We start from the raw sequence: 21,971 nt of genomic DNA, 5'->3' as shown, positions 1-21,971 counted from the left end.
GTTATAAATTACCTTTATCATAAATATTTTAAAATATTTTTCTCAACACATTAACTTCACATAGAAGGTGAATTTTATTCTATTTTATTTTTCCATTATAAGATTTTGATGCTGCAAGAACGATTAAATTTATATTGAAACATCTTTAACATATTTCCCCGGGGTGGTAAAAATGCCCACCTCCAACTTGTATGAGGAAGCAAAATGGAAAAACTTTTACTGCCAAAAATATTCGGACTCTTAGCTGTAGCTTATAGAGCTGCCTGTCTATATTTTTTCTGCATGCTTGGATAAATCTAATACCTGCAGTTCTTTACAGATCTCTGTGGTCATACTGCAGCAATCGGGGAGAGGAGCTATAACTCTGCTTCTATTGCTTTGTGGAAGACAGAGACTCTGCAGTCCCACTAATTGAAATTGAGAACCCATAAAACCAATAGGACTCCTTCAAGACTTAAACATCTGGGAAACAGAGTAACTAAAAAAAATGGTCAGCGAGGTGATGTTAAGACATGCTGGGAGGTTTTTAAAAAGTTCCCTTCAGAGTTGGAAGAACCTGAACAGTTTTTATAACACAAATCTCAAATAGAAAGTGTAAAAAAAGAGTGCCTCCCTTTTTAGCAGCATGATGAAAGCAACCAAAAAAGCTGGCAGAACCTTAGAGTATCGCAGACACAGGTTCACACAGACCACCAGTAGACTAACCTGACAAGGGCAGTACAGATATTTTTATTCACTATGAAAAAGCATTTCAGGATATACAATTCTATACATAGAAAAATATTCTTTTACATACATTTTTTATTAAGCTTGGTTATTAGAAAATAGGAATTTTTGAATAAAGTTCTCATTTTGTTGCTGGGAATAGACTAAAATATTTTCCAGACTGAATAAACGAAATAAAAATTACCCCAAAAGTTAGGAAGCTGTCTGCCGCATTTAAAGTGTTTGAAACCACACAAAATAAAAAACTAGTAAAAGTGGTCAATGCAACTCCACTTGACTGCGACACAGAGTAAAAAACCCATGGGTTTTTTTACCCCTCGTTATTGTTTCATGAGAGTGAAAAAATAACCGTCAAAAGAATTTGAATGCGATACGCTAACAGGCCACAACACCAAACCTAACTCCATAAAATCCCAACTGAAAAGCAAATTTTCCTCCAGTTGTTTCTTTAACTTTAACCTAAGACATGGAATTTCTTGAGGTCCTCACCGATGGTCTAAACCGAGTCCTTCTGGTTCGCGGAGGCGGCCGCGAGGTCATCACTATATATTCCTGAAAGAGCAGCACCCTTGCCCCCTCTACATTCCCCTTCCTCTGTTGCAGTTGTACTCTCGCCTCTTCATCTGCATTGCTTCATTATGAGGTCCTGTTTATTTCTGTGCTGTAGTTCTCTCACACCCAACAAATAGCCCCGCTCAGCTTCAACGCCTCTCCCTGTGCTCTAGATGAATCCAAAACCTTTCCTCTGCAAACTCTCAAAATGAAAGCATTCATATTTCCATTTAACCACTCGAACCCGGTTGGGATGAGGTGTTGGCGAGTGCGGGTTCTTCGCGGAAGTGTGAAAACCCCTGCATGTATATGTCTGTTATTGCTTTAATCTCTGTGTTTTTATTTTTGATTTTTTTTTTTGTTTTTCTGAACACAAGAGTGGGACAGACATGGCTTCTAATCGTCACAAGTGTTATCTGGCTGAAATGAGATCATTGTAGGATTAGATCTCTCGAGTTCTCTTGTGTTGATTGGACTCTTCCGGCAGCCGTTTTCATGACGGACTCTGCAGCCTGCAGTCAGGACCACCGGCTGGAGGATGGAGGAGAGTACAGCTGGGGAAGTATGAACTGTGAAACTCACTTAGATCCAGGAGACTTAAAAGCGGCTCTTCTCTGCACTCTTATCTTTAACCTGCTCACTCTTTAGCATGACATTTTCAACCGCTGTGTATGTTTTTACTCCACTTGTTCTGTTACTGTCACCACTTTCTTTCCCTCTCTATCCCCCAAGACTTTTCTGCTCATTTCTAAGTGGCTGTTTTATCTTTGTGGCCACTGTTTGTGCCAAAAAAAAGTACAAGGCTAGTTTGTTGAGATTGACACGTAATTAAACTGTGAATATAGTCTCCTAGCAGAAGGCTGGGGTCCCAGCAAAGTGGGGAGACAGTTACAAAGCCCCCCCACCAGGAGGAGGATGTTATCGTCGCCAGCACCTCTCGAACCCTTGTGTGATTCACTGTAAATAATGTACAAGCTCAGATGCGTTGTTCAGTATGAGTGTAGTATTTTTGTGACCAACTGAAAAGCTTTTAAGTGGAGAGAAAAAAGGCTCCTTCGCTCAGAAAGAACACTGAAAAATGCTGTTTTTTAAAAAATGTATTTATTTATTTTATTGTATCTATTTATTGGCTCCCATTACTATGATAAATGTCATTGCTAGAAAAAGCACCTGCACTCTTCACCACTGTGCGACAAGTGAGATTTTGATGCTTTTAAAGAAGAAAAAAAAATCACTAAATGTTATTTTTTCATCTAGAGAAATATTTATGTCACTTTGATTGTCAGAGATATATCATCTGTTTTGACAAATTCTTATACATTAATGTGCCAAATGAAAGTATTTTAGTGAAGAAAATTATATCAAATTCCACTATATGAGACAAAGTGTTGTAAAAAACAAAAAGAAAATAGTAAAGATACTCTAGTTTGAAAGAGGCCCTGTAGATAAATAAAGACTGAATGTTCAGTTAAAAAAAAAACAACAGCTGCTCAAATCAGGCTGGAAATGCTGAACATCTGTTGATTATTTCTTTATAGGGTTTTATAAAGAGACTAAGAATGGAGGACAATGGTTTCTGTAGCTTCGAAACTCACTTTGCCCACAAGAAGGAACTCTATGCAGTAGATTCTCCAGTCAGATTTTATATCCCCGAGATTGGTGACGATCTGAGCCACATGTTTCCCCACATCTGAACGACTCGAGAGCAAATTTGAAAAACAAAAGTGCATCTTGAAAGGAATGTGCAATAGTTGCAAATCTGGACTCACGTGATCATGTTATTTATTTTTTTACACATATTTTGTATATGTAGATTTCGTAAGTCTTGTGCGATCCAGAATCATCTCACTCTGACCAAGGACTTCTGTCACTTTTATTATTCCTGTTTCTTTTCTTTAAAGAAACTATTTTTAGTCATTTGCACTTGTAGTAGAAGTATAAATATAAATTCATATATATATATATATATATACATAGTATATATAAATATAAATATATATAAATATATATAGTATAGGGAAGGAAAACAAATTAGTTTATAGAACTATTTAAAAATGTTATTTAAAGTTTTTAGTGTTGCTTGAATGTCTGATCATATGTTGTGAATGCTGCTAGTATCTATAGATTTATTTGTACTGTAAATAGAGATGAATCAACTCTAAAGACGACATAAAAAGGGTATAGACATACATATCAGTGCTGCTGGTGGTTATCTAACAACACGAGGCTGTACCTGTACACGTTTGGCCTGTGACCTCTGGACAGGGTTCTGTTTTAATAGAAATACTACAATGAATAACTTGATGCAATATTCCATAAGTGAGAGTAAACCATTTTCTCACTGCTCTATTTATAATAATTATATTTTATCCCTCAGACAAGTGAAGTAACTTAAAGGTAAAAGAACTGGAGTTTTAATGTTTAAATGTAAGGATTTCTGATGTATTTGATAAATTTTAAACTTTTGACACCTACTATATTATTTAAAAAAAAAAAAAACAGACAAACCACTCCTCTTCTAGTGTTCAAAGATTGTGTGCCAAGTCATGAGGATTTTCCTTTTACATGCCCATCACGGACAAAGAGGGAGTTGCTCACAGTTTTTCAGTTATTTTAGGACCGTCTACAGCGTCGCCTGCATCATCTGAGCCTTTTAAATTTATTCAAAAAGATATTTGAAGTTTATTGGAGAGGTTTACTGGAAATTTATTTATGGAATTCTAAATGTTTTATAACTGCTGTTTGCATGGTATTATGTGGCAATATTTGTTTCAGTGGCTTTCTATAGTGATTAACTTACATGTTCAAGGTGAAGCACTCGGAGTGAAAGTGGCCTGGTATTCTCAATACGTTATACGATTTTTGAGAACACAGTTTGGTCAAACCTTGAAAAAAAATTGTTGGAAGGAAAAAAAGGATGAAAAAAATATGGGTTCACTTTACTTGTTATATTTCAATCTCTCTCAAGTAGTTTTACATAACATAATAGATTATGTTTGCGAATCGACGGGCCTTAAAAAGGGTCACTTCACTTTTGTAAATATATTTAACATAAATCTGAAACACTAACATACTAGTGTTGTCTTATTGTACACTGTTCTATCACTGTGGACAAAGTCTGAGTTTTGTAAGATCATGTGCAATATTGTTTTTGCTTTTGTTTACTTGCTTTACATCAGCACCGGCACTGTCATAATTCCAGTTTTATCAGCAGGACTTTTGGGTTTTAAACCTGAATGTGGCTGAGACACCAGATCAGTTTACTCTTAGGGAGCCCTCTATGTCTGCAGCATTGGAGAGCTCTATGCTCTGCAGATTATCTCAGAGTGACCTCTGGTGGTAAGAGAGTGTACTACAGGCTGATATTATTTACCCTCATCCAAACTCACTAAGTTTAGCATTTTATTGGACGTTTTAGCATGCACACCTTTTTTTAAAAAAAAAGAAAATTCAGACAGTTCATTTCAAAGAAAACAGTAGCTGTTAAATTTATTGTGCTTGTTACTCAATCTGTGAGGTGAGCCCTCCCAGAATCCCCTCCCTCTTCATCACAACACCCCAGAGTTTCACCATCCCAGCCACAAAAATCCACCCCAGCATTGTATTTTAAATGTGACTGCAGTATAATTCTGAAAAATTATCAAAGAATATAAAACTCGCGCTTCCAATTCTGGCACTGGCTCTGCTTGGACTTTGTTGTCTAAAAAAAAAAACAGCATGTAACTACTCCCCCCGATTTAACAATCCACAACTTTACATCATATTCATCACCTGCACAACTGTAGCATGAAGAAAAAAAAAAAAAAAACACCTGCGGGTGATCACTACCCAGTCTCCATTCTTCAATGGATATTAAGGGCTCTGAAACACATCTGTTGCCAGGTGGAAGAGGAGGATGTCCTGTTATGGAGTATCAAAGAGGGGAAAAAAAACAAGTCCCAGATCATTGCAGAAATGGGACGTGGCTAATACTCACACCCTTCAGTGGATGACAGCGGCTTCAGACAAACATGTCTGATCCAAACAATGGATCATAACTATCTTTTGCGTTATACTTAATCTCATCTAGTGAGACGAAGAAAAACTCAAGCTTCTGTCCAAGCAGAGCCATCTTCCAGTTATGTTGTGTTACTCAGTGCATGCATGCAACTACCCTGAACAAAGTGTGCTGAAAATATATTGGGTGTTTGTGATATACAAGTATTCTGTTTGTATTGGTCAGAAACTTTGATTTCTAGTATATTTTTCTCTTTCATTAGGACTGGCCTATTGTTGTATCCAAGATGGATATTATTATAATCTATTTTTCAAATGGTAGATCTATCCACAAGGTTCTCTTGTTGTGTCAGCTATTAAAAAGTAAAATAACTGCTAAAGTTTCTCTCAGCTAAGTATGAAAATGTTTTCCAGTGAAATGGATAATAGACAAGGAAAAATTGTGTTTTCTAGTTTTCCAGTAACACTTAAAAATTTACAAATATGTGAGGTAAATTTTAATATGAGCTGCTTGACAGGTGGCTCGTCTGCTGCCTTACCAAAATCAGACTTAATTGCAGTTCAGATAGAAGATTTCCAAATTTATGTAACATTTTGGGAAATGTGCTTTGTTATTACTGGCACAGAAAAATGGAAATAGGAACAGGTGTCTGGGCATAGGCAGATCTAAAATGTTGAAAGGCTGCGTTCCAGTTATCTGGGAAGGAGGAAGTTGGAGCTGGATCTGATGTCAGACCTGAGATAAATTCTGATTCAAGTTAAATCGGAATTTCAACATGGCGACAGTTATAGACATTGTGTACAATAGCTCTTACAAACATAATTTTAAGCTTTACTTCCTATAAGCAAACATCACTTTTAATTTGTTGTTTAGAGTTGCAGGCACCATATGTAACATTTTAGGCACATTGGTAAATGAATGTCTCAACATGTTTCAACTACATTTTAGTACTGTTGAGGAGGATTAGAGTAGTTCCTAGATTCCCAGTGGAAAATCAGACAGAGTTCCAGTTGATTTTTCTGACTGGGAAGTCGAAATTTTCCAGTTACGACTAAAGCTGGAACGCAGCATAAGATTTTAGTACAGCTTATGCTGCATTTTAGTGCAACCTTTGATAGGTTGCACATGTTCTTAGAAGACAGCCCAACTTGCTTCCATTATCTATGCCAGTCCTACCTTAGAATGATTACAATTCAATTACCATAAAATGCACATTTCTCAAAACATTCAGATCTTTAGTATCTGAAAGTTTTAAGGCTTTTATTTGATTCTTTGATTCTCCCCAAGAGGAACCTTGTCACTATCCAAACTTGACAATATTTTCTATGGATGCTTAGAAAACAAAAACTGGATGTGAATGTTTTCAATTGGCATCCACACAAAAACCTGTGTTTAGCTTCACAGATATAAAATTTGAATTGTTCACGACTTTTCCTCAACACCCTCCCCAGTCTAATGGTACGCGGTAGTGTGTTCCTTTCAGTTCTGTGGGGGTGTGTATGCGTGTACACGTGCACTTGTAACTGCTGGGGGCGGGGTGGTTAATGGGCATGGGTGGGACGGGACCACATGTAAATAAAATCAGATAGTTAGTGTAGAGGTGTTTATTTTCTGTGTCAGTGTAAGTTAAATATTCTAAACTAAAAAGAATATGTATTATTCTCTATTGTGACTCATGGTACATCTAAAAAAAAAAAAAAAAGCCGTTTTATCCATATTTCAAATGCTTATCTCTCTGGCTTCTGGCGATACCTGTTCCATTTTATAGATTTGTCAGCACAAAATGCAATAAACCAATATCATTTTACTACAGAAAGTGTGTCTGCAGTTTTTAATCATGTTGTTTTGACAATAAAAACAAAACTACAGATTGACCAGCACAATGAAAAACTATAAAACAAGCTCAGGACTGAAAAGAACCAACTCTATCACAAAGCAAAATGTACTCATAGCTCTGTTGTTCATTACACACCGTAAAAGATTCTGTAAAATATTTCAGGCAAACTGAAAAGACTAACCATTATGCAATTTAAGCAACCCTTCCAAATTTCAACTGCACAAAATTGAGGAGAAAATTTAAATGTTTACAAAACATCTCCAGGGTCATCTAACACAAACATATCACAGAAAAAGTTGTAGTAAATGCTTCTAACCGCTCATTTGTCTCAATAATGGCGAGGATACATGGACATTGGGGGTGGACCCTGTCCCATATTGGAAGCTGACCTCTGGGGCATCGGTGGAGCAGACCCAGGGCCCACCAGGTTGTTCAGAGACGGCCCACTCTGAATGAGTGTGTCCAGAGCTTTTTGGACACTTGGGTTGTCAAAATTGATGCCTGAAGTGGCAGCAGGGGGTCTCTGAGGAGTAGACGCAGGGGGTAAGCGGGACAGTGACATGGCGTAACTCTGCGATCCCCCTGAAGCCATCCCTTGCATTGGTGGACGGGATGGATTTTGGGAGGGGGAGGGACCGAGTGAGCTGTAGGAGTGTGACTGAGGGCCGCCCTGGGATACGGCAGTGGATCCTGATATGGGGCTGGAGCCGCTATTAAACAGACTGAGGATTTTAGCCTGCAGCTCCTGCTGGTGATTCGGGTTTGTCGAGGCGCTGGAACTGGTCGACAAATGACTTGGCTGGGTGGTGCTGAGTGTAGATGGAGTGAATCCCACAGCTGATGGCACCACATCACGACGCTGTGCTGCAGGAGCTTAAGGTTGACAATTCAAATTGATTGTTTATTATATGTCTAGCATGACAGAATGCATACCACTTTAAAACTACCAACTAGTGATTTGAAGCAGTCTTTAAATGAGGTAGTTACCTGCCAGAGGATCTTCAGAGGCTCTTACAAGACGAGTTCTTTTATCCTTCATGTATGCAATGAGGCTGTCTAGTTCCTCTGGGGTTAAAAACCTAAATGAAAAACATCCAAAAACAACCTCAGTCTTGGACTATGTTCGCACAGCAGGCAAAGACAACTCCAGCCCAATTTTTTCTTGCCTCATGTGACCCATATTTGACTTTTTCACTGAAATCTGAACAACTCCATTCTAATCTTTTCACTCCCTCTCTACTGCTACTTCCATGATTGTTACTAAATCAGACACATATCCAATAGGTTACATATATATGCAGTATTTTTTAGACATTGTAGTCAGAGCTTTAGATTCAACACTTTCGAATGTCTGACAACTTTTGGTGAACTGTGAGGTGCTGTGAGACCAGAGGCCAGTGCCACCATTGCTTCAGGATACAAACTGGCATGACTTGGTCAATGGAGCAGCTATTTAAGCGCATCACATCTCAGTCCCACACTCATACTTCAGCGTATGTATCCAAACATACGCTTACAGGGTTGCAACAGGAACAAAACAAGACCTCAAATAAACCTAGAAAGATGAATTTTAGACTAATTTCCATGAAGATCACTCATAAGGTCATGCAGCAAGTCTATTGGTGAAAAACTGTGGTATTTCTAGTGCAGTACGGAGAGTGTTTTCAGCTGCAGTACGTTCTGTCTGTGTTTGTGTCCCTACAGGTATTTAAGGGGATGTCAGGTATCTATGCCAAGAAGACAGCCTGCTTCAGCATATGTATCCAAACAAACTTCTCTAGAGGTTGCAGGCAACGCTCCACAAAAGGCCATTTCTATTCCTAACTTTCTTCTTCTCATTGTGATCTTGTGACAATATTCTCAGTTCCCACTAATCTACTTTAAAATCAAACCATAGACAGCGACATCCACCATCACTTCCTCAAAACATGGTGCTGCTGCGTCTGTGTTCTTCTGTCAATGGAAGCTACTTTGGGGTCATGAACTGTTCACAGAGAAGTCTGATTTTGGTTGTATCATTCAGTAGTATGAATGTCAACGGAAAAAAGACCAAGAAAAAAACAACAAAATCAAGATCTGCTGTGACAATGCAGCAGTAGAAGCCACAATTTTAATTTCAGCACATCTTTTAAAGTGTGAGTGTATACTGTTTGATACCTGTTCTCTGCCAGCAGCGTGATGCTGGTGAGCACTGAAATGGGATGGCTCTCTCTATCAGGCTCCCGGAGTAAGACATCATCCGCCATCTTGGCAGCCTTTCTCGCAATTTCCTCCCGTTCTTTTTCTCGGTTCTCCACTTTGTAGGTGTCATAGTTGTGGGCGACCAGCAACATTGCATCTTGCATTGGCATGTTTCGATGTTCTGGTTAAGTAAAATACATGCAAGAATGAAAGGTATGATTCACTGAAGGGCTCCTTTTGAGGCTGACCTAACCAATAGATTTTCACGGCTGACTTAAATTACCTTGAGGTGTACCAAACAGGATGTTGACAGTGCAAGATCGGTGCACCTGATGCTGCTGAGTGATGATGATGGCGAAGGGAGTTCTGGCTCTGCCTACGTCCTCCAGAGCCTGGGTGAGAGAAACTTCCGTGTTCAGGAAGATCAGATCCACAACCATTCCCAAATCGCGGACTTTTCGCCCGACTGTCTCTGCATACTCCCTACAGTTGTTTTAGAAGCAAGAGATGCACAAAAACACAAACACAGGAGCAATATGAAATGAAAATATTCAAGATAAGGTTAGAGACTTCCAGAAAGGAATTTGATTCTTGATGCTGCAAAGAACAGACTGTGAATTTACTTCTGTGCCTTGTTTACAACGATGACAGAGCAGTCAACAGGGCGATCCATGTCATAGCGCCGCTGGAGTTCTTCGTAGTACTGTCGATACAGTTCATTCCGACGGCGCTCTTCTGGCCGAGCGCGATCTTCTACTGAAAAAGTGGGATGATGGTATCAAATGCTAAATCGAATCCAATGATGCTGCAGACACAAGTCTCTGGATTTTATCAAGACAGCTATCCTCTAAAAAAAGATTGTACAACAGTTAAAAGTAAACATAACCTTCATTTCTGTGAATTAGTGCTTTAAATGAAAATAGAATCAACGAATGAAAACCAGAGAATAAAAACATCAAACAGAACAAAGCTGTGTTATTACTAACCTCCAGGCTCACGACGTCCATTCCAGGGATCCAAGTATGGGTCCCTGTAGGGTTCATCCTTTCTCCTGTAATAGTCCTCTACCCCACTGCCGCTGCGGTAGTATCGATCATAATCTTCTCTGCTGAAATGAAAGATTACATGTTTAAGCAGCATCATAATAGATTTACCTGCTTGCAGCTGAGGGTCAACAGTTACCTGTAAGAAGGGTCCCGAGGGTCGCCTCTGGCGTCCTTGTCTCTGCTCCCTGAACGGTACCGGAAATCAGGGTCACGAGAGTGGCTACCTTGCCGGGGTTCCCTTGCAGAGTCTCTTCCCTCACGGCTCTCCCGAGGTTCTCTTGCATCACGGCCAAAGATAGGTGAACGCGAGCGAGGTCGGCCCTCCTTGCCATATATGGGCCTGAGAGAGAGGTCAAGAATTAGAGCTAGAAAAACTCAAGAGTGTGAAATGGGAGAACACATAATGCTGATGGCGGCAATTTTAATTCATATTAAACAGGCTTGGATCTTAAGATCTAAAGTGATGCAGTCAGTCACAAAAAAAAAAAAAATACATAAATACAAATATTAACTTCAGACTTCTGGTTCATTTTTATTAGAACATAATCAAATGCATCACTTTACTTGAAAGCTTTTAGAACATTTTCTTCTCACCTTACTGATAACGTCTTTTTAATTTGCACTTGGATGAGTTTTTCAAACCAAAACTCATCTTTATAAAGACACTTCAAGTTACAACTGAAAGTGAGCACAAAAACAGCTTAAGTCCAATGTGTGGAGTCTTTCTGTTTCTTAACGATTTCTTCGATACCAAGCCAAAAAAGCAGAACCTCGGCACATCGCAACACGGTTTATTGAAATACCGTTCAATCCGAAGTGATTGTGTTTTGAGTGGACGGAAAATATCAAGGTAAATTGAGATTACAGTTGAGATAAAGCAGTTGAGATTGAGACAAAACCACGACCATTGTTCTGCCCGTCATAGCTTTTCAAAACAAATCCTTTGAGATGCTCCAACTCCTGCTGTGCAGGCTGGCTGAAAGAAGGGTCTGAGATGTTTCCTCATACTGTTGTGAAATATTTCCAGTCGCAATAGTCACGCAGAGACTTCATGTGGAAAGTAAGACCGCCATCCACTCGTAGCAGTCTCAGACACACAGTTGACATATGTTGAAGTGATTGTAGTTACTTAAAACAAAGTGGCAATTTTAAAGTTTTGTGTTGATACCTGCGGTGTTTCGATTCAATGTTAGGAGATAAGAATCTTATACTGGAGATAGAGGCGAAGGCTTTCTTTATTTTGTTTCATTTTCTGAATCCTTAAGTCGGCTTCTTGTTCACAGATGCAAGAAAGCAAATGAAAGTCGATGTAGTCATATTCTTCGAAGTTCAATAGGACAAATGTCTTTAAACGTTTAAAAGTCGGAAATGCCAAAGTTTTTAAAGAGTTTTCAAGGAGTCTGTTTAAAGGAGTTTTGAGCAACGCAAATCCTACTTCCAGAAGTAGGACGGAAATCTATTTTAGGTGCAAGAATTTAACAAAAATCACACAAAGAACACTTCCACTGTGAGCAATATAAGAATCTTTGAGACAAGGACACTTTAAATTACACCAGATGTGTGTCTTTCTTCTTTATTTCAACTCATCAAGACAAGTTAGTTTTGTGTAAAATGTTGACATGTCAACAAACCATTTCAAACTCATCCAAAAGTGAGATAGCTCCCTTAACGTTGAATTCAACCCTTGGGAGAAATTACAGGTGATGAAAAGGTTACATACGCTCTTTACCGATAGAGAGGCGATGGTAGTTCTTCACACTCGTTTCACGTTACTTTACCTTCTAGGAGGGCTCTGCTGGGATAGAGGTTTAGCTTGCCGTCGCTCCACTGCCATATTTACATCTGAAAATAAATGAATCCAAACGTTGAACACAACAGTGACATGTAGACCAGCTAATGCTGTTCACGCAAAATGAGACGCCGCATCATTCCTTTTCCGATCCAAATGAAAACTTAGGGACAGGATCCAAATTGGAAAACGCAAACTGGACGAAGGTTGAAAGCACAGAAAACCGAGACGCCAAATCTGTTGGATGAAAAGGTACTCTCGTCTCCGCTCAAGCTACTTCCACTTGTTAATTCAGATATAAGCTGTTTTTTTATTTAATTAATCCCATCTGATGAACTTAATTTGATAGAAAACATTGGCAAAATACTTTAATAAACGGTGGTAGGCACACTTTTGCTAGTTCGTTAAAAGCAGAACTATTTTTTTTAACAATTTTGTGAACTTTAAAAACATAAACGCACCCCCTAATAAAATGTTTCCACATAAATGCTTACTTGGTTGTTTTATACGTTGAATAAATTTCAACATCTAAATGAAGACTATTCACGCAGCAATGACTTTTGATGATCTCATGTTCTTTTTTAACTATTTCAATCAAGAATGATACAGAAATAAAACATGAACAACAGGAAACAAGATAAATACATAAATCCAATATCTATCTTAATTGAAGAACATGGAAATTATAATGTATAAATGAAATTGGTGCTTGAGGATCTTTAATGAAGTTAGCCCTTTTTCATTAGCTAAGTAGTATGTTGATCCAGTGCTTTAGGGAAGCTAACTTTAATGATCAGTACTTTAGAGGTAGAGCAACTAACCTTAGTGAGTGGTGCCTTCCACCAAATAAAACTGACATGAATATAGCCTATAATGTACATATCAGCCATTTACGTAATTGTATTTTTAAACATAAATCTATGAATGGTATTACTAAACATTAAATTGTGTTCTGCATATTAAAAAAAGTATGCAAGAGCAAATGCAACATTTGTTTCAACATGCTCTGTAGAACGATGCTAAATAGAAACTACTTTTTGAAAACTATTGTTTTCCACACAAACTCAAAAAATCCTCAATATGCCAGAAAACTTTGACTTTAAAAATTTTCAGTGTCCCAAACCGAATATGTTGAAATAAAAGAGACTTGTCCTTTTAACTGTAGTTTACAAATATTTCTAAGTCTTATTTGAAGAGGGTCAGCTGTGTGTGGGTTGGAACTTTGAAGAAATATTTAAAAAACATAAGTATAACAATACTGTGGTTGTTGCCAGGGAGAAAACTGTTCAAATGTTTAAAAGTTGAGGGTTTAGCCTGCTCTCAGTACTGGTAAATTCTGTCCCTGTAATTTGATTTAAAAACAGTAGTTTTTAATTCACATAAACAATATTATATATCATTTTAAAGTAAGATTTACATGCAAAATGTTGCATTTGGTCTTAAATGTTTTAAAAGTTAGCATACATGTCGGATTTTTAATATGGAGAATTTTGAAGTAGTGAGCCCATCAAAGGTTTTAACATTGGTAAAAAAAAAAAATAATAATAATCTTACTGAGACCATTTATTAAAATGTTTGGCAGTTAAGGCTTACCTAGTTTGTACCCTTTATATATTCGGCCCTTTTGAGCTGCTCTTGCAGCTTCAGCCTCCTCAAGGCGCTCAAATTGAACAAATCCATAACCTCGAAACAAGGACACGCCTGGAAGAGGAATATTTTAAGTGGCACAAAATTGTCTGTCCACCATCCACCAAGTAATAATGTTTAAGGTAAAGGCATATTTAAAATATTTCAAACAGCTATAAAATTCAGCGATGGCTTTTCAGATATTATCCGTCACATGTAACAACTGCCGAGTGAACGCTTGTAGGTTTACTAACCGACTATCTTCCCGTATGGAGAGAAAAGATCTTCCAAATCCTTGTTTGTCATGTCAGAAGTTGGCAAATTCCCAACAAAAATCCTTCTCTCCAAATCCCTTGGATCGTTACTGCTGCAGGTGCGTGAATATCGCCCTGGAGATGGGCTGCGGCTTCTTCTGCGAGACATGCTTAGATCTTGAGGTTTATCCTTTTCTGTCTTCGTGCGCCTCAAAAGCTCGAACAGGTTCGGTTTGTTTGCAAACAATTGTCTTTAAACTGTCGTCAATCCTGAAACATGTCAGTGAGTAAGAAGAGAGATCAAGTTCCATAACAAAATCGGTTTTGTGGATGAAAAATTGAAGTCAAATTCACAACAAAGCAAACTGAAATGCGGATAGTTTCAAAGTTTAGAAGAATTTTTAAATGAACATTTATGCAGTAAGTTCATGGCAGTTTTCTTTTTTTTTTTTTTTGCATTTTGTTTCTTTTCTGTCAACTAAAATGAAACGACACTTGCATTCAGATGTGGCCGACAAAGCTGGTGGTGAAAACTAGTGAACAACAAATGCACGTCGAACAACGCAAGTCTTCAATTAAACCGCTGAAGAGACCGACTTCAAAAAGAATCTGCCTAAAGAAATATGCAAAAGCTCTCCAGAAACATTAGAGAACTTTGCTTTTTCTGAACATGGACAAAAATAAATAATTGTGGGACAGCAGATTAAAGCAACTCTTTAAGGGGTCATGAATGCCAAAAATATTAAAGTACCACCATTAGACTTTCATCAAAATACTAATATGACCTGCTTTGATTGGCAGACCAACTAAGGTCAAACTAAAATTATTAAATGCTCACATTATTTGATCAAGTAAAGAACTGAATAGAGTATTTCATGAATCTGATCTTGAGAATTTACTTTCAAATAAGTAAATTTGCCTGTTAAAAAATGCAAAAAGAGAATTGTTGTCTATTATTGACCTACTTCCACTGAGTGGTACAACATAGGTTGGTGTGGGACATTGTCCGTTTCCATTATAAAACCGGACCATACAACCGACCAGTACCACACTTTTCCTGGGCCCCCATCATTTGTAGGTTCATAGGATGATGGTATGATAAGGTACAGCAACAGGCCTCACACAACATACCATTGTCTGGAGGACAAAAGAAAGCCCTGCACCGACTCATGTTATAACACACAGTGGAAACGAGGCATATGTTAACTATTGTACTTCATATATGACATTTAACAAAAATAAATTAATAGAAATTTTCTCCATTACTTTAAGTTTCCACTATAATTTTGAGGGATAGGTCTAGAAGAAAAACTCTACTTTTGCAATACAACTTTTTTCTGTAGGTTGTTTATAGAGAGGTCAAATTTTATGTGTTGTAATTGCTCGGAAAAAAAAAAATAATAATACAGACACGACACTTTGAGTAATCTTCTTCCCAACCCAAAAGTAAATTGACCGTTCAACCTCGTATTGAGTTCAGACGAGTGAGTTTTGTAAAAATGAAATGAAATGCTTGTTCAAAATGTCCTCTTCTTTTGAAATTGTGCGGCTGTTGCAGAAGAAAAAAGGGATTCATAAAAATTAAATGACAGGCTGACGATCGATCGAAATATTCAAAATTTGAATGTAAAATTAAAGAATGTTTCTCAAATTTCATTGGAAAGATACTCAGTCAAATCTGAAAATAGTTCTGCAGTGAAAGGGGAAAAACAAAACAAAACAAAAAAAAAACAAAACATGCTTTTGGGTTTATGGGTTCATCAAATATACAGCACGATATAGTAAGTTGAAATGTTTTTCTCAGGGTGTTTTTGTTAGGGCCCAGTCCCTTGCATACCTTTAAGTTGAACCAGGACGGATTCAGTGATCATCTAGTTTGAAGATCCAAATGTCTAGATCCAAGATAAAGAAAGAAAAAACGTCACTTCAAACGTTTTTTGTTGTCAATAACAACTTTACAAAGAACTGATAATAAACACAAAACTTAAGATAATCAAAACTATACATAAATCCAAACAAACATCGCAATGTTTTTGACACAAACGTGAAACTCTTCCGGTTAAAAAGGCAACATATCAGCTAAATCCTGTTTAACAAGAAAATGTTACGCTCTACATATAAGTGGCTGAACCAATGAAAAGTTCAGATTGAGCTCCAATCCTTTAAAAATACTAATCTGTTCACCTGATTGGCTAAAAGGTTATACTTTCATTCTAAATTTTGGACAGCAACAACGTGGCGTGGAATAAAATATTTAACAATACTTATAACAATAGACATGGACAACTACTGAAAGAAAATAATTTACTCGTTGAACTATAGGCCCAATAAATGACTTCGAAAAGAAATACTTCAAAATCGTAAATGAAGTTTTTTAGTGACAAAACATCAATAATTTTTCAGCTACAAAATATGTGCACACCAACAGAGGCGAAAGCTCTTTAATTAGACTTTAATTAATAAGTGTTCAGGTGGCTAATTGTGTTATATTGCTGGTAACAAGCTTATAAAAAAAGCAACGTTAAGTTAGCTCTTTAGCTTAGCTTTGATATGGACTTCAGTCGGTCGCGCTGCGGTCACTTAGTTTGCAAATGGCGAGCTACTTTCGGCAGAACAGAGTTTAACAATATTCTTTACGATAACAAAGCCAATCATTTTCATTTTTCTAAAATTCATTTCACATGTACAGTCTTCCATTGTTTCCAGATAGATTAAGGTTTTCTGCACGTAACCAGGTTAGCAATGTATGTTAGCTACATAATAGCAACAATGAAATGCTAACACCAAACCCCCTGTTCGCTGACATTTATCAAACACATTTACTTATCATTTTATTCAGAGCATAAACAACATTCGAGTTACCTTCGCCGTTTGTCTTTTCTCCGAACCCCACGGAGAAGTGTTGCCTCTGGTCGTTCTTGAATGGAAGAACACAAACGACGCTGAAGTTGGCATCCGATTCACAGCTCCCGATGTGGTCGTAAAAGAGCAGCGCTCCATTTAGGCTATTTCGTTACATTGAAAAGCTCAGACGTGAGCTACATTGAAGCCGTAGTTAAAAATCTTAAAGTAATTTAATTTTTAAAGTTTTTTATATTCATAAAATGCAGCCTTGTCATCTGTGAACCCTTTACTCAATTTGTGAAATTTTAAAAAAGGGTCGATTTAAGCTTTTTGGCCTTTAACGGATCCAGTTGGAAAGCTTTGACCTTTAACCTGGACAGAATTATTCTGCTATGACGACGGATAGGAAACACGGTTTGCGATTTGTGAAATAGTTAATCTAATTTTGAAACTCAGAAAACTGAATTTAGGGCTTCTGGTATCACAGATTTAGCTAAAAATTATATTACTCAGATATCTCAAACATGGTCAAATTTATTATGCTCTCTAACTAGATTGTAGAAAACACGATTTCGATTAGTAAAACTTCAATAATATTTATAAAAAAACTCTAGAAACAATGTTAATTGGCGAGAGGAAGATAAATTATAACAGGCATGAGAAAATAACTGCCTCTTGAAATACAAAATAATATAAAGTGATAGCTAATAAATTTTGTGTGTGTAGAGGTTATTTCAGAAGAAATTATTTCAAAACAATAAATCTGTAAAATATGAGCGTAATGACATTTATTTAAAAGAAAAACAATTTCACAAAAATTCCATAAATTGCTTTGCATGATTGCTAGTAAAAAAATTTCAATTTAACAATTGATCAGAATCGCCCGGAACTATTTGAAACAAATATGAACGTGTTTCAGTATGTCCAAACGACACGAGGTCCCAAGATGGCGGAGTGAGAGGTTTTGCATTTGCAGGCTCTCATGTTCAACTAGTTTTTAGCCAAGACTTTATCCATTTGCTGTGCTTTAGCCCCAGTTTATTACATCTTAGACTTGTTTATTCTTCTTTTGGTAACTTTTGAAACTATTTCAGCCTTTTTTTTTTCTTTTTATCGTCTGGAGTTTATTTACGGAAGCTAGCATGTCCGACCACGACTACAACCGGTCGGCTCTTCAAGAGGCCTGCAACGAGGATGTTATTGAGGAAATTGAGCTGGTCGGGGCTTCGTCGGATCCTTCTGTTAAAGAACAGAAGGTGAATTGGGATCACACACCTCTTAAGAACAAAAGCAAGAAGAAACTGAAGCTTACGGAGCCTGAATGTAAGGAGGACACAGCTAATGCTGTTCTTCGTGCGATAAGTGAACTCAACGCAAAGATAGACAACCAGACTGACATTTTGAAAAGCATTGAAAAACGCATTGAAGCCAATACTGTCGCCATTGAGGCGAACAAGAAAGTCATATCTGAGCTTGAAGCTACAGTTAACCTTCTCAAAAAAGAAAACTCGGCGCTGAGGATCTCCTGTGAAGACCAGGCTCGTTACAAGAGACGCTGGAACCTGAGGGTGACCGGCCTGCCCGAGAAAGACGAGGAGAACCTCCGGGAATCCATCATCGGGATCCTCACTCGGGTCATTCCTGTTTCCGTGGATCGGCTGCGGGATACTGTCGACACCGTTCACAGATTGGGGAAAAAAGCCGGTCCCGCTTCGGCCAACAACCGTCCCAGAGCTGTTATCATTCAGTTCGGGATGCGAACCATGCGGGATGAGGTCTGGAGGAAATCCAAAGATGCTAAAGTTTGTAAAGAAATGCAGATCAGCTTCAAGGAGGACTTTTCTAAGGAGGACAGGATCGCCCGGGCTAAACTGTGGCCCTGGTTCAGGAAGCTAGGAGCAGGGGCAAAAGCGCATACCTGAAGGAAGGCTTCGCCCTGATCGATAATCGAAGAGTGGACCCTGACTAATTCCACCGCCATGTTCCTTACGCCACTGGTATGGTGTGTTATGTTTGTATTTGTTTAAAGGGCTATTGCACTATTCCTTAGAGCTGTTATTGGCTGTTATCTCATTCCTGCTCATCGTTCCTGGCAGTTTTTGTATAACTACTGTGTTTATTTCATGTTGTCCTTACTTTCACTTAATTCTAGGGGTTTAAAAAATATTGTTAAACGTAAGGCTACTTTTCTTTATTGCAAGGAGCAAAAGGCAAATTGTTTTTTTTGCAGGAAACTCATTCCTCAAGTGAGGAGGCTAAATTCTGGAAACTTCAATGGGGTGATCAAATTTTTTTTAGTTTTTTTTTTTTTTCGTTTTTTATGATATTTTTTTTTTTGTTGTTGGATCATATCAGTGATACACATGGCCACTGGGTAACTGTAATAGTAGAGATCGGTGGAACCAAGATCATTTTGGTGTGCGTTTATGGATATAATAATAAAGTGATGAATAGTAATTTTTTTGCTGACCTTGAAGAAATGATAAAATCTTGGAAAATAAAATATTCCACGGATCAAGTTATCTTAGGAGGAGATTTTAATATACCTCCTGATGGATCGATTGATCGTCTCCCCTCTCGGGGACAGCACCACATTTATAGTGATATTTTTGTAAATTTGATCTCTAATACAAATTTGTTAGACTGCTGGAGATTTAGAAATCCTGATATCAGACAATACTCCTGGTTCAATCCTTCTGGAAATGGCCAATGCTCTAGGCTAGATTACTGGTTAATCCCACATAATTTAATTCATAATATCTCAAGTTGTGAAATTTCAGCGGCTCCTTTAACAGATCATTGTTCTGTTACCTTGTTTCTCTTTCTGGATAAATCTAAGCCACCTTCAAACTTAACTTGGAAATTTAATAGTAATTTGCTGAGTAATAGAATTTTCTGTTCTGAAGTCCTGAACCTCATTAAGGATATTTCAAGTTTGGATCTGTCTCCCTTAAATAAGTGGGAGTGGCTTAAATTTCAGATTAGAACAACTGCAATAAAGATTGGCAAACTAGTTTCAAAGCAGAGGAGACAAGAGCAATCCCAACTTATTAGCAATATTAATTCTCTATGTTCAAAGTCAGTTTTGTCGTCTGCAGAGCGAAATCAGCTTGAAGTTTTCAAAACTCAACTAGATTATGTTTTTCTGGATAAGGCAAGGGGGGCTTTTGTTCGCTCCAGGGCTCGATGGATTGAGGAAGGCGAAAAGAACTCTTCATATTTCTTTGGTCTTGAGAAACAAAGACAGTCCAAAAAGAAGATTCAAAAACTAATTATTAATGGGAATGTCACTGAAGACCTGGATTTAATAAACACGGCAATTAGACATTTTTATAGCGACCTTTATTGTTCTAAATATTCGGAATCCAATTGCCAATCTTTTTTTGATGAAATTCAGGAATCTATTGAAGAAATTAATCTCGATTTTAAAAGCCTTATGGATGATTACTTGAGAATTGAAGAACTAGACACAGCAATTCAACAAATGGCAAAAGGTAAATCTCCTGGCCTAGACGGGTTAACCACTGAATTTTATATTTTCTTTTGGAAAGATTTACGAAAACTATTATTTGAGGCCCTGCTGGAATGCATTTCAAACAATAGTCTCTCTCCCACCATGAAACGAGGTTTGATTACTCTGATCCCCAAAGCCAACAAAGATCCCTTGCTACTTGATAATTGGAGACCTATCACTCTGTTATCTACAGATTACAAAATTCTAGCTCTTATTTATGCAAATCGCTTAAATAGTGGCTTGAATTCGATTATTAATGAGTGCCAATCAGCGTTTTTAAAGGGGAGGAATATCCATCATCATACTCGACTCATTCTTGATATGATTGATTATCGTAGTTTTATTGATAATGATAGTTTTATTTTATTCCTGGATTTTTTTAAGGCTTTTGACTCACTAGAACACTGCTTTATAATAAAAACCTTAAAATACTTTGGTTTTTAAGGTGTTCTCATCCAAAACACCTTCATAAGTGATATAAGTAGCTCAGTTTCTCTGGGAACAAGTTTAACCCCCAGCTTCCCTATGTCACGAGGAATCAGGCAGGGCTGCCCAATTTCACCTAAATTATTTATATTAACAACTCAAATGCTTACTTTAATAATTCAGAAAAATTAGAATTTGCATGGTATAAACATTTTTGATAAGGAATTCAAGATTAGTCAATTTGCTGATGATACAACCATTTTTTTAAAAGATAAGACTATGGTTGACATTGCGTTGAAATCTATTTTAATGTTTTCAAAAGCGTCTGGTTTGTCTCTCAATATTAATAAATGTGAACTTCTACCGATCCATTCTAGTTGCTTCCATTACTGTTAAGTCCGAAGTAAAGTATTTGGGAATACTGATTTCTAATAATGCTACCAGAAGAGAGGAGGCAAACATTGAAAGATGCTTGGATGGCATGAAGAGATCCTTGAGCCGCTGGTTAACTAGAGATCTGACTATTTTTGGACGAACTCTTTTATCCAAAGCAGAGGGAGTATCCAAATTAATTTATCCTTGTCATTCGGCCTTTATCTCCAACAAAAACATTAGAAAAGCTAATTCGATAATCTTTCAATTTATCTGGAGAAATAAAACTCATTATTTACGACGTTCTCATCTTATTGAAGATTATGATAAAGGAGGAATTAGAGCTTTAGATTTTGAGGCTCTGATTGGTTCCTTTACAATAAATTGGCTAAAGACCTATTTGTCTCATTCCAACTCGATGTGGTTTCATATCCCCAAATCAATATTTAAAAAATTAGGTGGTTTAGATTTATTGCTTAAATGTGATTTTGAATTAACCAAGATTCCTATTTCATTGTCTAACTTTCATAAACAAGTTTTACACTTTTGGAAAATGATATTTACCCACAATTTTACCCCACATGGATCCCTAGTGTGGAATAACAGATCAATATTACTGAATAGAAAATCTATTTTTAAAACTGACTGGTATGAGAAAGGTATTCTATTTGTAACTGACTTGATGGATAGTAATGGTGTTTTGTTAAATCATAAAGATTTTACCCACAAATTTAATCTGAACTGTTCTTATGATGAATATGTAAAAGTATGCAAAGCTATTCCTGTAGCTCTGCTCCATCTCATCCA

General features: G+C 37.3%; 2 protein-coding genes across 8 annotated transcripts in view; one reads left to right on the top strand and one right to left on the bottom strand.

Annotated features, from left to right (window-relative positions):
• slc12a5a (solute carrier family 12 member 5a) overlaps positions 1-5,040 on the top strand; it is an 87,253-nt gene extending 82,213 nt beyond the window's left edge. For both annotated transcript variants that reach the window (XM_055050006.1, XM_055050007.1), the window contains exon 26: positions 1,191-5,040. In XM_055050006.1, the coding sequence (XP_054905981.1) occupies positions 1,191-1,282 (92 nt within the window). In that variant the 3' untranslated portion in view covers positions 1,283-5,040. The remainder of the gene's footprint in view (positions 1-1,190) is intronic.
• A 2,034-nt stretch (positions 5,041-7,074) lies between these two features.
• ncoa5 (nuclear receptor coactivator 5) lies at positions 7,075-17,136 on the bottom strand. 6 transcript variants are annotated; one of them, XM_055050009.1, is made up of 12 exons: positions 16,871-17,136; positions 15,846-15,900; positions 14,009-14,278; positions 13,722-13,829; positions 12,118-12,181; positions 10,476-10,679; positions 10,280-10,401; positions 9,917-10,046; positions 9,577-9,779; positions 9,270-9,474; positions 8,100-8,191; positions 7,075-7,985 (listed from the first exon to the last, which is right to left on the bottom strand). In XM_055050009.1, exons 3-12 carry the CDS (start codon positions 14,175-14,177, stop codon positions 7,441-7,443), a joined length of 1,842 nt encoding a protein of 613 aa, XP_054905984.1. In that variant the 5' UTR covers positions 14,178-14,278; positions 15,846-15,900; positions 16,871-17,136; the 3' UTR covers positions 7,075-7,440. The 6 variants fall into 6 exon arrangements, with proteins under 6 accessions (XP_054905984.1, XP_054905988.1, XP_054905987.1 ...); XM_055050013.1 differs by having other exon boundaries at positions 9,577-9,776; XM_055050012.1 differs by having other exon boundaries at positions 9,917-10,049; positions 10,280-10,398.
• Positions 17,137-21,971: the final 4,835 nt, after the last annotated feature.

Source organism: Poeciliopsis prolifica, unplaced genomic scaffold (genome assembly GCF_027474105.1).
Source record: "Poeciliopsis prolifica strain line A6 unplaced genomic scaffold, Auburn_PproV2 SCAFFOLD030, whole genome shotgun sequence".
Classification (NCBI taxonomy): Eukaryota; Metazoa; Chordata; class Actinopteri; order Cyprinodontiformes; family Poeciliidae; genus Poeciliopsis; species Poeciliopsis prolifica.
The sequence above is the reverse complement of the archived record's forward strand: the minus strand, read 5'-3'. Positions and strand labels throughout refer to the sequence as shown.